The 15683-nt window shown below is 39.4% G+C and overlaps 1 protein-coding gene across 2 annotated transcripts; it reads right to left on the bottom strand.

Moving 5' to 3' along the window:
• Window positions 1-2924: 2924 nt before the first annotated feature.
• On the bottom strand, window positions 2925-5188 carry LOC112189126 (transcription factor HHO5). 2 transcript variants are annotated; one of them, XM_024328399.2, is made up of 5 exons: window positions 4865-5188; window positions 4564-4772; window positions 4097-4466; window positions 3625-3698; window positions 2925-3522 (listed from the first exon to the last, which is right to left on the bottom strand). In XM_024328399.2, exons 1-5 carry the CDS (start codon window positions 5061-5063, stop codon window positions 3235-3237), a joined length of 1140 nt encoding a protein of 379 aa, XP_024184167.1. In that variant the 5' UTR covers window positions 5064-5188; the 3' UTR covers window positions 2925-3234. The 2 variants fall into 2 exon arrangements, with proteins under 2 accessions (XP_024184167.1, XP_024184166.1); XM_024328398.2 differs by having other exon boundaries at window positions 3625-3701; window positions 4865-5186.
• Window positions 5189-15683: the final 10495 nt, after the last annotated feature.

Genomic DNA, 15683 nt, shown 5'->3' with positions numbered 1-15683 from the left:
TACCTTGTCAGTTTGGTAGTTTCCGAAAAACTTGACATGCAGCTTATGGATGTGGTTACAGCATATCTCTATGGGGATCTAGATTCAGAGATATATATGAAGGTTCCAGATGGACTTCAATTACCCAAATCAAGTGGCTCTAAACCACGGAGCGCGTTTTCAATAAGATTAAAACGCTCACTATATGGATTAAAACAATCCGGACGGATGTGGTATAACCGTCTAAGTGACTACTTGATTGGGAAGGGATATATTAACAATGAAATATGCCCATGCGTGTTCATTAAAAGAACAAGTTCCGGATTTGCAATCGTAGCAGTTTATGTCGATGACATGAACCTAATTGGAACTCTAGATGAGTTGAAGGAAACTGCTAAATACTTGAAATCCGAATTTGAGATGAAAGATCTTGGGAAAACACGGTTTTGTCTCGGTTTAGAACTCGAGCACCGTAGTGATGGAATCTTGATCCATCAGTCTGCATATACTCAGAAAATCCTAAGGCGCTTTAATGAAGATAAAGCAAAGCCTACGAGTACTCCCATGATCGGCCGTAGTCTTGAGCCCGGAAAAGATCCGTTTCGTCCAAGGGATGAGGACGAAGAACCATTAGAGGCCGAGGTGCCCTATTTGAGTGCAATAGGCTCATTATTGTACTTAGCTCAATGCACAAGACCGGATATCTCATTCGCAGTGAACTTGTTAGCTCGACATAGCTCTGCGCCAACACGCCGCCATTGGATTGGTATAAAGACAATCTTTCGATACCTAAGAGGTACGATTGATATGGGCCTATTCTATCCCTACAGAGAGAAAAGGAATGACGGAAAATTGGGATTGGACCCCAAAAGGCAAAACGCCCCCGTCCATAGAATGGCCGCCGGCCATGTTGCCGCCGCCGGCGCCGCCACCGCTCATGGTGGCCGGCGTTCTCCTATCTCCCTCCATCAAAACGACAATGATGTCTTGATGGGTTTTGCTGATGCAGGGTACCTCTCTGACCCTCACAAAGGTCGCTCCCAAACTGGTTATGTCTTTACCATGGGAAGCACTACGATATCTTGGAGGTCTACGAAACAGACCCTTGTTGCTACTTCCTCAAATTATGCAGAGATTATTGCTCTACATGAAGCCGTACGTGAATGTATATGGCTAAGGTCTATAATTAGACATATCCGAGGAAGTTGTGGTTTGAAGTCTACCACAGATGAACCTACATGCATTTATGAGGATAATGCAGCTTGTATTGAACAAATGAAGTTAGGTTTCATCAAGGGCGACAACACCAAGCATATATCGCCTAAGTTCTTTTATAATCAGCAACAACAATCACTTCTAAAGATTGAAGTGAATCAAATCCGATCAGAGGATAATGTAGCGGACTTATTCACTAAGTCGTTACCTAAATCCACCTTCGAGAAACATGTGAAGAGCATCGGATTGAGAAAGTTATCCGAACTCCCACGATTATAGCAATCAGGGGGAGATATCGACATCAGGGGGAGTTATGATGTCTACATGTTCGATCTCGAAGAGTGAAGGACGTGTTGTGCTCTTTTTGTCCTTCGACCAGGGTTATTTTTATCCCACAGGGTTTTTGTTACCTGGCAAGGTTTTTAACGAGGCAACGGATGAAGCGTCACCACCAAGTTTGAAGCGGCACAAGGGGGAGTGTTGAAGGAATATCGATTTAGTGTGCCTTATCAAACTAGGAGTAGCAATAGGAGAGAAGGTTCTAGATTTCCCAATCCTACACGGATTGGTATTCCTTGTAACATTAGAACTAGCACTTTGTAATCCCTATATATAGGGCTCCTATTCTCAATAATAAGAACACATCTCTCTCATCAATCTCTCTCAAATACATTATACTTAAACACTTTTGTCATTTTTTTTCTCAAAATGATCAAAATTACTTTTCTTTACTTCAAATTAATTTTTGTTGTTGTTGCATGAATTCACACTCTTGTCGAATTATAATTATAATTCTCATTTCATCATCCTTCTTCACAACTTCAGAGTACTTCTAAACCGATTTTCATGAAAACTTTAGCGTGTTTGGTGGAATGATGATGAAAGAAATTGGGCAAAAACCAAGATCTTGAATCATTTACTCAATGGCTCGATGCCTGGCTCATTTCTCAACTGAAAAATAGTTGAGTTGTGACTGAAGCACGTTTTCCTCACCACCACTGATTGTGCTCCCAAGCACTATATAGAACGTCCAATAAACCCGACAATGAAAACATAGAAATATCGAATATCAAATTATTATCAATGGTTGACAACTTGACATCTCAGAGAATCAAAAAAAGGAACTATTGGGTACTTGGTCGCCATAATAGTGGTACAATAGTGGTACAAATAAAGATTATCTTTTTTATCATTTCAATTTTTCTAAGCAAAAGATTCTAGGAGGATCACCATATCAACAAGATTGGATTCATCAAAAAATTTGCTTCATCTTGAGAGTGACTGCTTTGTCTGGATCTATAATTGTCTTTGCATGAGCTTCGCTGTAAGATTTGGTTAATCTATGAATGGATAATGTAAACAATACAAGCCATTTGTTTGGCTGCTGAGACGTAGATTGTTTTCAAATTTAATTTCAATGCTCCTTTGGATTTTACTTATATCAAGAAGCCATGTGAGAAAATGAAAATGACCTATTGCCATTATTATCTGGGGAGGGATTTTGCAGAACACTGCAATATTTGAGGCAAACAACAAGGATTTTAGTGTAGATGATAAGCAATTGGAACCTTACGATCTGAATTTGGATGCTAATAAGATTGAAAAGAATGCTTACAGTATCAGCTTGGAACTTTCAGGTCCAAAGACCCTGATGCCATTTAAGTTTCAGTACTTCTTGAATGCAAACATAGTATCAGCTTCTCAAGTTCAGATATTGGAGCATAAACTAATATCAGAGAAGTTAAACCACAAGAATCAATTAAAGTGATTATTAAGTTGGGAAACAGTCATGTTACTTCCTACAATCAATAGGTTATAAGTGGTCATTACATAAACCTGTATAAAAGAAGCAGAGGGAAGAAACTTTTGCATAACAATGGCTAATTCTTGTCACCTCTCTCTAATTTAAGTAGCTAGTGCTTCCTCCAAAAACCTTCTGCTTCAAGTCCCTCTCTCTTTGTTAAAACACCGCTTATTATAACTATGCTCATCAGATCAGAGAATATGCTATATCCCCACGTATATTGGTATTTGCAAAATTCACAGGGGATTAGTACAAGACTCTACATCTCCGCCGGAGTTGTGGCGTGCCCCTTTCCAACTGTGGCCGTCTGAATTCTGATCATCTTCTTCTGTTTCTGTGCTGTTGCCTCCGGTTGTAGATTGACCACCTTTGGCAAACTCCATACCAAGGAGGGGACCCTGTGGAGAACCAGACTGTGAAGTATTTGCCTTTGAATGGTCTCCACAGTGATCTTGGTTCATCCATAAACCACTGGCTTCACCAGCAGAAGAAGCTGGTACCTTTCGGACGTGAAGTCTGTATTTCTGTAATGAGTTAATGACACAATCAAACAAATAGGTTAACAAGTCATTCCAACATGAAAAGAAAATGAAGAGAAAATGAGGTTATGCAAATCAAACACCTACCTGCAAATGGCTTTTCACTTCATCATTGGTGAGACCATCTACCTGCATAAGCTCTCTAATCTGTTTAGGAGTAGCTACTGCAAAACAGAATAAAAATAAGTAAGGTGCACAAAGAAATGGAATTTGACTCGAACAATTAGAAAAAGGACTCAATTCAAGTAGTTTAGCATCAAGGGACTAAATTCAAGTATTGTGTTGGTATTTTCATGTTCTTTATACAGTTTCACAATCTTAGCTAATCAAAAATTAAACAATCCCTTTGTTGGAATTAGTTCACAAGAATAAGTGCATGATTCTTCCCACTAGTTTCACTTACTCAAGCAAATTCTAACTTGAAAAGGACCAAAGACCAAGCAGAATTCCCAAATCCAAGTTCAAGTTCAACTTCCTCCCACTACATATATTTCCCATCCTAATTTCCAAGCAAGCAAATATCAATTGCCTCTAATACTTTCTAGTCTCAATGTCTAACCTTGTGATCCCCCAAGCTGTTGAAGTGCATCAACAAATCGGCGATGAAGCTCCGGTGACCAGCATCGCCTTTGTTTCCTAAAACATTGTTGCTGCTGCTGATGCTCAATCTGTAACTTCGCCAAAGATGGACCAGAACCTCCTCTAGTGCTGCTCTTAGAGTTTGCATTATTAAAGCCACCAAGTTCAGACGTTGGAGTCATCAGAGAAAGGCTTGGCACCTGTGAAACCTCCTTGTCTTCCTTCACACAAGTCCTCGCAAAACCAGACTCATAATTTCCCTTGAATGGCACAAACGCCCCTCCCCTGCTTCTCTTATTACTTATCTCAATTGGGTTCTCAGGCACAGACCGATCATCATCCTCATTTCTCTGCCACACCAAAAAAAAAAAAAAAAAAATTAATTTCCGCAAATTAAATCCCAATAAAGTCACAATCTTTAGTGAAAAAAAAAAATCTGTACTTTACCATTTTGAGTCCTGAATTGCTGTAATCAACGTTGATATTAGTGCTCCAGAGCTGAGCAGAGCTCATCCAGCTCTTCATGTCACTATTCTCCTTTTCCGAAACTACCCCTTCATTCTCATCCTTCTTCTTCAACGGTATGAACTCTTCAATCACCGCCCGATCTTCCACTTTCCCGCACTGCATTACTTCCTCTTTCAATCTCTCAATCGCTGCAAAAACCCAACAAATCATCAAACTATGACCAACAAACCAATCTCTTTTAGACACCAAAGAAAAAAAAAGAAGCAAAATCAAACCCCACCATCTTTCAATATAACCATACACAGAGGAAGCTCCCTCTTGAAAACCTCGATCTTCCTCATTTCATCTTCGAGTCTTTTCACATACTCTTCAAGCTTCAACGACCTCTGAGCGCCGTCTTTAACGGCCGAGACTTGTGACAGAAACTCGGAGATGGTCTTGGGGACGAAGACCCTGTTGGAATCTAAGCTGAGCTCCATGTTGGTTTTGTTCCCTCTCTCTCTGTTTTGGGGTCTCTAGCAGAACCCAGATAAACCTGATAAGGAGCAGAGAAAGAGAGACAGAGAGAGAGTTGTGTGTGTGTATATATAGATATGTTGTAAGGGAATTTTCAGATTCAGGACAGCATAATAGATTCACTAGTCGCGTTCGGGTCGTCGCGTCTCTGAGTCGACTCGGGGGGTGACTCAGTGCTTTGACTCGGGGCGAGTTGGAGATGTGGGAATCTTTGGAATTTGTAGTCACACGCGGCGAAAATGTAATTGATTGTGTGTTTTTCACCTTTCGGTTTGTTTGGTATGTTTCGGGGCGCTTCTTCAGGAAGATTCGTTAGGTGGGTGAAAGAAAATTAATGCCGGAAGGGCACACACTAGTTGACCTTTGATGCCAAAAGATTAGGGGCAATTTAGTAATTGAGACAGACAATTCTTCTTTCTCTAGTAGTGATCGGTCTATTTTTCGGGAGAAAATTCCAAACACCGACAGAAGTGCACGTGCACCAACATGAATCAACTGTTAGGTAACATTAAATACATTTTTTTATTATTAAAAAAATGTAAACTATAAATATCAAAAGCTGAGATTACATAATAAGTATTGAGTTACTTACACTGTCCGTGCATATAATAAATTTTCATCTATTTTCCCTCATTTTTCTCTTTCTCACTCCCTATATACTTGTTTTGTCACCATAATGAATTGGTGATAAGAATCACGAATACATGAGAGTTCTAAATCACACAAACAATTACTCTACAATTTCTCATACTTGATGACTTTGTGGGATCCAATACCACACTTCGCAATTTTTTTTCTGTGCCTGAGACCGTTTAGGTCTTCCTAATTTTTAATTTAGCTAGTTTGTAGTTTTTTTGTTGTTCTTGAAGAAGCATGTCTCTTCAAATTTTTTGAGGGATAAAGTTATTGTCTTCCCCTTACATGCTTTGATGTACTCTTTTTACTTTTCTATTTAATAAATTATCCTTGTTCCGTCGAGGTTTGCCAGAAAAAAAAAAAAATCTCTTCCAAGAAACAAAATATTTATGATTACTTTGCAGTTGAAATGATTTTGGACTTTTCGAAGTGCATTGTTGTGTAAGAGTCGATATCATTGCTTTCGTCCTCTACCACCTGCCGGGGGCTATGACTTTTTTCAAATTCTTTACAGATATTTAAATTCAATACATTTTCATTTTTGGTCATGTCTAAACCTGAATAATTTAAGTTGGCACGACCTAATTTGCTCATTTGATGCATCTAAACCCTATGACATATCACTTTTCTATCCTATTTCTCAATGCCATATAAGGTCAAGCACATGAAACTCTCATACCCAACAAAAGAGAATGGAAGAAGAGACTCGATCAATAGCTGATTGGAGTTGGCGGTCAAGATCACGTTTGACCGTTGAAAGCTCTCCGCGTAACACCGACTTCTACTATTTGGACCTTTTCAATCTGAAGAACTAGTTTTCACCAAAGCTATGGTAAAAATTCCTTCCAATGTTACCCTCATAAGAATCTCACAGATTCTTTTCTTTTCTTCTTTTTCTCCTAGAAGGGTAGCTAGGTCAGCTAGGGGCATTTTTATTGGATTATTACTAGTTGGTGGTGTGTCAAATCGGACCGCCGCCAACAGTGAAGAAATCCGGTGGCAACCATTAAATATACAACAAAATAACAAAACATTTTTGCTGGTTTCATACGAGATCATCTGTTCATATACAATGCATACTATTGAAAGCATCTGGAATATCTTCCATTGTGATTCACTCAATTATTGATCATAATTTGGTTAATAGTGATAAAGACGTATATTAATCCCTTCATAGTTATCTTGTTTTGCAATGATTTGAACTGTAATATTTGCTGAGTCTTTATTTGAATTATTATCTTTACAAAATCAGCAGAATCGGAAATAATTTTAATCTAAATAATCTAGTTAGTAATTGATCGAGTCATTCATTTTCTTTGATAAAGTTAAATTTCAAATAATTACATGTGAGTGAGAGGTATGATCTCCTCAAACTAATGATGGATCTAGCATGGTGTTCAACATGGCAATCAGACATGTTTACATAAGTAAGATTATGGGGAGAGGATCCTCTCTTGGGCAATAAAATTGGCTAAGCTTCCTAAGCTTTCAATCATGTAATGACACATGTAAAAACAACATCCAATGGTCTACAATAGTGCCACATAGCGGACATCCAAAATTTCAACTAAAAACAGGAGAGGATTCAGTGCACCGACGTGCACTTACACCGACATAAATAGATGGTTAGATTATATTAAATACACTCTTAGGTTATTAATAAAAATATTAATTATAAATATCAAGGATTGAGATCATCTTATAAGTGTTGGGTCATTTGCACCATCGATGCATAGAATAATTTCCAACCAAAAACAGAGAAAGAGAATGAGAACTGCTCCTTCGTTCAGAGTACTGGAGAATCTAAGAGCCATTGGAGCTCTTGGTTAAGTCGCTGCCAAATAAAAATTGCATCGTCGCGACTATCCTTACATACATAAAAATAGAGAGCGAGTAAAGTCGAAGCAAATTGCTACCTTCTGGGATTGGTTGGGATGCAATTGATGGGACGGAATTGTCTGGGATGAATTTGAGGATCCAAGTATTACCTACAACAAATAAGTCAGAGACGAATTTGGGACGAATTTGTTGGGATTCAATTGATGGGTTCGATTTTTTGGGGCTGAGCGTTCCATTAATGGGTTCGTTCTTCTGTTCTATTGAAGAACAAGATCTGGGTACTTTAAATGATATAGGTAAACCATCAAGGGAACATATTCAATAAACATAAATCAATTTGTTCTTATATTTGCAAAATCCAATTAAAAAAGGTTGTGATTTTCTTAAAGTCAACGAAGAGAGGAACAAGATAAATGCAAAATTATAGCCACCACGATTCAATAAATTAGGTGACCCAAAATTTGATTTACCCAGATCCACTGGAATTAAACAACCAGATTCATATTTCTTCAACATTAGTAGTCTATTTTATGGCGAAGTGGCAGGTGATTTTGTTACAGATAGAATGAGAGGAAATGGGGAGATGATCTGCTATAGTAGATAAGCATTTGAATTTAGAAAAAGCAATCAGTTGTGGGTAAGCTGGGCTAAGTGAAGTAAAAGAAGAACAAGAGAGGGGGGGGGGGGGGGGGGGGAATAAAGTATCAGTTCCTAGCATATAAATTTGCATATACCCAATATTTCAAGCTACTTCTCTCTTCTTATTTAGCCTCAGCTGTAGAACAGACCAGTAAAGAAGAACAGGGGAGAGACGAGAGGAGGGAGAGAGGGAGGCGTGAAGAGAGAGAATAAAGAATGAAAAATAGAAAGAAAGAAAAAAAATGTAAACAGCACCCGACCTTTGGCCAGTTCGGAACCCGACCCAACATTAGTACCTAGAACACTGTTGGCCGTTACGGCATTAACGGACTGACACATATTAAAGGGTACATGGGTAAATTCAGTTTCTATTTAAAAAAAATTTAATTTCAAATTAGTATTAAGTTTATAATTAAAAATTTTAAATTTATAAAATAAAATAAAAAATGTCTCATGTCTGATCCCAGATCCCAAATCTTCAATTTCTTGAATTGGGTATGAATCCTAGATCTTCATCTTCTCAAATTACCAGCACAACATCTCCCTTTCTGAGTTCTTTCCTCCTTTCTCTTCCACCTTCTCTTCTCCTCTCATACTCTTCTTCCAACCTCCAAATTCCACCTCTCCTTGAAAACCAAAAACAGAGAGAGAGGAGCCATGTCTTTCTTTGCCGCCGCCACCCACCCCTCCACCTCCACACCACCATCTTCGCCACCTCCCACCCAGATTTCCCGATCTCAACTCACACAACTCATACACAAAATCATAAAATCAAAACCCAGAAAATTTTCATGTTCTTGAACCAAATCCAATTAAAAAAGAAAAAGAAAAACTGAAACAGTTCTTCTCCCAAACTCAGATCGATTAGACAAAACGCAAAGAAAACCACAGACCCAAACCACCTCCTGGGATTGATTTCGAGATATTCATGTGGAGATTGAGCATTAAGAGTTGAAAAGAGAGACGATGAAATTGGGAATGAAGGTGAAGCAATGGGTAGTATCTGGCTCTACCACAGACCCAAACTCATCCAATTTCAAACCAAAACTCCTTCTATGGCTGCCGAATACGAACCTCTTTCTTTCTCTCTCAGCCTTGTTTCGGGTGAAGTTTGAGCGAGGGTTATGGCGACGGCGACGGAGAATGGTGGATTGTGCTGCGAGATTTGATTGGCATGGTCATGTGGAAAAGATGAGATGTGCGAGAGGTATCAAGACCTGAATAAAACTGAAATTTTACAGCTGCTGGGTATGGGTATCAAAAGGTATTACTGTGTTTCTTGTTAACCAAAGAGATTCACCAAATTAGTTCAAAAGAAGAGATGTAGTGGACGAGGGAGAAAGGGTAGCTATTGTTGTTAGCCTAATTAGCTGAACATGATCAATCTTTCAGGAATTCCTCACTGAACAATTTTCTCTTGAATACTCTCTGTATATCAAAAGGATAGGTATAGAGAAGTTGGTGCTGCATAAAATTTGGTGTCGATGGTTGTCTTTCTTTGTTTTGTTTATGTCAATTTTCTCTTCTTAGCAAAAGATTGATCAATTGAGTTGTAATATATTGGAAATCTGAGCTTGAGGAAGAAGAAGAGATTGAGAGAAACAAGGAAAGTTAGGAGGAAAAAGAAAACGAAGAAAGCGAGAGGAAGAAGAAGAGATTGAGTGAAGACCCCTCAAAGTTTGTCATTTGGCTAACGCCGTAACGGCCAACAGTATTTTAGGTACTAATGTTGGGTCGGGGTCAGAACTTCAGGTACCAAAATGATTTTTTTTTTTTTGTCAGGTACTAAAGTTACTAATGGGCCAAAGGTCGGGTACTGTTTGCATTTTTTTCCTGAAAAAAAATGAGTCAAAGCTTCTTGTAGACCGTTGGATACATTATAACCACGTGCCATTTTTTTTAGAATAAGAAATCTTTATTGATGATAACCAAAATTACATAACATGGGAATGACCGGTGGTGGACAAGAACTCCCCACTCTCCTCCCTAAAACCTAAACTAGTTAAGGGTCCGTCATCCAAAATGACCTATTTGAGCCAAAAGGGCCCAACCCCTAACCACCTATATCGCCTAACCTCTCCGGTTACAGAGAATCCCGAGAATCTCAATACACAACCGCCATAAAAACCAACGCTCTCTTTTACACTGTGTTCCAATACTAGACCACGTGCAAAGATCGTTTGTCAGCACATTGACCATAAGATAAAACTGAAACTAAACCAACTCGTCCCTAGGAATGACACCAACTCCATGGCACCTCAATTTGACCCAACCCTAGCTCAAAAGAGTAAGGACATACAAATGACCAGAAAAAACTAATCAAAAGCCTAACCAAAAAAGAAACTCTAAACAAGACCAGAACAATGCTATTACAGTTATCTTCCCTCTCTCCAATTTCCCCGTTGGCAGACCACCGCCACAAACCATTCCCTTCGAGCACACCTCCCCAGAGATACGCAATCAATACCGCAAGCCACACTGATACACCTGCCTGTCGTCTGCCGGATTCCACCACCGATACACTGATAACCACGTGTCATTATCTAATCAAAAGCTTATGAAGTTTAGACAATTTTATTGTTTAGGAGATGATCCACTCACAAGATTATAAGTGAAGATTAAAACTAAATCAAATAGCTCAAAACACGTGGACCACACACATCGAATACCAAAACAATCTCTCTTTGTGGTTAGAAAACGTGATGCACAACAGTAACACAGTCCAAATTTTCTCACAAGATTCAAGAATCGGCATATATGTATGAAAATGAAGCACCAAAACGTTCTTCATGTGAAAGATTCCTTCAAGCAAAAGGAGACTTTTCTACACTGTTTGTGCCTCATCCATTAATCATGGCCACACCAGTACCACTAACCCACACAACCATCCCCTGACACGTGGGTCACAAAATTATTATCACCAAGCGAAGAGATTCCTCTCTGGTCCATCACAGACTCACAGTACGTACAATTCCCGATTTCAGAATTTAACAGCTCGGAAAGCCCGCTCAGGTAAATCGCGCGATTCCTCCTGTAAAGATTCTCTCCACCCTGCAGCCGACATGTGCCCACCCAGCATCAGGTTTCGTAGCACGGGAGCTGAAAATAAGGATAAATAGATAATGATTTAAAAAAAAAAAAATTTGTTTTTCTTGCGGCAAAAGATGCTCTTTTGAGACAATAGCGGCAACTATTATTTGCAACCATCCATGGTGTGGTTTTTAATTGTCAATTATTGTATACTTCTTGTTTTATTCTTTGGCTGCTGGGTTTTGGGATAAACAAGACGGGCAAATGATTATTAAGAGAGTTGGATATGATTTATCTTAATTAGTTCATGATTTTATCGAGCATTTTATTCATGTTTTGCATCCTACACTTGTTTCACATGCTCATATATATATATATATATATATATATATATATATATGTATGTATGAGAATTTGAAGTTATACCAATAGTACAATGAATCTTGCTCGTAACTTTTGTAAAATGTGATGGTACATTACATCATATGATTCTGATATCAATAATTGTACATCTCTAATTTGATTTTGGATAATTAAAAGCGGTTGTAAGAAATGATTAAATTATATCCGTTAATATGTATATTGGATGGTTTATAAGCGCGTGATTTTCTGCTTAGATGAATGTAGATAAATCAAGTACGCATATGCTTGTTCTTTTTGAAATTTTTAACCATCTATATGAATGACTGAAAACGATTTTCAAAGAATGAAAGCTTGATTGTTGATATTGTTCTAAAGGGTAGAGCACATTTAAACTCCGAACGTACAAAAAAAGAATATAGTGATAGGGGTGAGATACCCTGGTACTTCTGAACCCTTGCCCCACTTTCAAAAGCTATAAAATAGAAAAACCCTTGGAAAATTTTTATGTGTGATAGAATCACAAAATTCTTGACTGGATTTTGGGATAAACAAGATGGCCAATGATGATTAAGAGAGTTGGATAGGATTTACCTTATATAGTTCATATTTTGCATCCTACACTAGTTTCGCATGCTCATATATTGAAGAGAATATGAATTTATACCAATGGTTTGGTGAACTTTGTTTGGAATCTTTGTAAAATGTGGTGGTACAACAAGGAATGTGGTTCTTACTTAAGACGTATTAGTAATTGTAGAAGATAACGAGAATATAAAATTTATGTCTGTCCAAATTAATGTAGATTCATTTGTTTTCATAATCATATTATTTTGCTTAGTCAAATGCGGATTAAACAAGTATATATGCCGATTCTTTTGGAATTTATAATGGTCTAAAATATACCATATACCACAAGACAGCTTGAAAAAGATGAGAAAGCATGATAGTTGGTAACTTGATATATTTCCAGAAGGCTCTCAAGCTGGGGCGCATTTGAACCCCTAACTAAGAAGATTGGTTTAGATACGTCCAATCTCAGATACTAGGAAAAGAGAAAATTCTCTGTGAAAAATGTATTTGAGGTGCATGCATGGAGCCAATTAAATATTTGAGATTTAGGTTAAACTAAGAGTCAAGTAGTTAACCAAAAAATGCAAACCCATATTAAATGTGTATAATTAAAATCAGAAAAGTTTTCAACTTTACACTTTGATTCTCTCAAAAAAAAAAAAAAAAACTTTACACTTTGAGTAGGGAGTACACCCCGCGTTGGCTGGTGGCAGATTGTCCTTGGAGGCGGCCCTGCCATCGTCAACTGCAGGTGGTGATTAGTGTCGGAAGGTGCTGAGTTTTGGTGGATCCAGGTTGGAATTGCAGATCAGAGACAAGCGCTAACGGCGTTGGGATTCGATCGGAGGTCGGTCATAGCATTCTTGATCGGGCTCGAGGAGGTGGAGTGCAGGAGGTGACTTTTGGCGGATCTGACTGGGAGATTGGTGTCGCCTGGTTGCGTGGAGTCCAGGAAGCATCGTAGTTCGGCAAAGGCGGATTTCAATCAGATTTGCCTGGTTTTGGTGCTTGCTGATTGAATAGAGATGCTGTGGTGGAAAGGCCGACCGCCGGAAAACCTGATGCCGGCGGCTGCGACTACCTGGCAGTATGGTTGGGCTTCTGTTTTAGTAACTCGGATTTTGGCTTGGGCCTCTGGGCCTGGGCTCAATTCGAGTAAGCATTCAAAGATGAGCAAGAAGACCGACCTGTTGCCGAGGTTGTTAGCTGCCATCTTTTAATTTTTTGCTAATAGATATTTGGATGCAAGTCTTGTTTAGGTAGGGATAAACTCTATAAGCTATTCTATGATGTTTCTAGTTGTGATTTGTACCACAATTGCGTGTCGGCAAATTAGACTAGATGAATAATTTTTCCTTAGGAAGCGAGGTTGTTCTTGCTTAGTTAGGCTTGCGTCAAGCGAGCATCTCTTTAGACTCTAATGAGTTTAGTTTGGCTTAGATAGGTTATCTGGTTTTCCAGATTTTCTTATGTAAGCGTAGTTAGATTCTGGCCTGTTTTCATGGCTTGATTACTAATGAAATCAATCTCTATTAAAAAAAAGAGAGTCAATTAGTTAACCAAAAAATGCAAACCGATATTGAATGTGTATAATTAAAATCATAAAAGTTTTCAACTTTACACTTTGATAAATTCAAATCAAATTTTATTCGGCCAATTAGTTAGTATTTTATTTGCACATCTTGCGTATAGAGCAAGGCCACACTTCCACGTGTGTTTAGTTTGTTTTTCAGTTATTATTATGTTTTTGTTCAAATAAATCTCTATTTGTGTGTTTGGCCCAAACTCTAGGTTACTTGACCTAGTGGTAATAGGGTTTTAATTAGAGAGAATATCTTAGAGATATCCATTCATTGTATGATTACCTTTCCTTGTACAATTCAAATTCTATGCATTGTAATCCTCTATATAAAGAGGGCCCTATTATCAATGAGAAGACACAACAATTCTCTCTCAAATATCGTTTCCCTAAAACACGTTATCAGCTCGAAGCCATAACCCTGAAACCCTAAAAACCTTAGCCTTCAAAACCCCGCAGCAGCCCCCGCGTCACAACTCATCGCTAACCCTACCTGGTTAGCCTCGCTGCCCCTGCAGCGCCCGCAAACGCTTGCCTGTTCTCATGCTCGCTACCCCGCAACCTCGCGACCCCGCGATACTTTGACCATGCAACCCCGTGACTCATAGACCCCGCGAGCACGAATTGCATCTGCTGCCCCAGGAGCCCCACGCTCGCTCGCTGCTCCCCGCGAGCGTGCCCTGCATCTGCTGTCCTCGTAGCCCAACGCTCGCTGGGTGCCTCCGTAGGATCCTTGCGGCCACAAGGCATCTTCGCAACATCCTCGCGGCCCAGAGGCATCCCTGCAGCATCCTCGCGGCCACGCGACATCTCTGCAACATCCTCGCGGCCCCGTGGCATCTCCATAACATCCTCGTGACCAGCATCCTCGCGACCCTGCGGCAACCCCACAGAGCGGCCCCATGACATCTTCGCAGCATCCCCACGACATCCCTGCAGAGATCTCGCAGCAACCCCTGCAGCATCCCTGCATGGCCCAGCCACCACCTTTGGCCACCAGATTCGGGCAACTTTTCCAGGTAAACTTTTCTAAAAATTCCCTTTTTTGAAGTTTTTCATTCTTTTTCTTCTTTTCTCTGGGACTTGCAACCTCCCTTCTTCTACTCCCCTTTTCTCCATCATAAGGGAGACCAATAACCGAACTGTGGAGGTTGGTGCTCACTCCAAGCTTGGAGCTTGTTGAGATCTCCAAACTTAGAGTTTGTAGAGAATTTATAATCGATCCGTCATTGTTTCGATCTAATCCAATACCTCTTGGAATTGAATTTCTTGGAAGTAATTATGCTCAGAAATTCCTAATTTCTTGGAAGCGATTACGCTCAGAAATTTTATATGTTTTCGTGGTAGCTTTATGCTCCGAAAGTAACCCTAATTTCTTTTCTCTTTTAGGATAAGTAACCTGAACAAACTGGGCTTCGCTCCATTGGGAACAACTGGCTCTAGATATCATAGGTGGGTTCGTGATGTCCGCCAGCATCTCAAGGCCGATGGAATTCTGGATACGATTCTTGAGCCTAGCCAGGACGTGCTAACTGTTGAGCAAGCTCAAGATTTAGAAGCAAATAGAGCAGCCTTAGAGGCAAATAAGGTGAAAGCCATTATCCTAATGACTCGTCATATGGATGATTTGCTCCAGTGTGAGTGTATGAATAAAGAAGACCCCAGAAGGCTGTGGGTCTCACTCGAAGAAAGATTTGGCAATGTCCGTGACTCCCTGCTTCCTGACCTAGAAGTGAGATGGCATAGCCTCCGCTTCTGTGATTTCAAGTCAGTTCTCGACTACAACTCAGAAACATTTCACATTAAATCCTTAATGGAATTATGTGGTAAAGAGATCACAGATGTGATGTTGATTGAGAAAACTCTCTCTACCTTCCCCATCTCTGCATTGATGGTTGCTAAGAACTATCGAATCGAGGGTACTACA

The sequence above is a fragment of the Rosa chinensis genome, chromosome 2, assembly GCF_002994745.2.
Source record: "Rosa chinensis cultivar Old Blush chromosome 2, RchiOBHm-V2, whole genome shotgun sequence".
NCBI classification, from domain to species: Eukaryota; Viridiplantae; Streptophyta; class Magnoliopsida; order Rosales; family Rosaceae; genus Rosa; species Rosa chinensis.
This window is presented reverse-complemented; position numbering and strand designations above follow the sequence as displayed.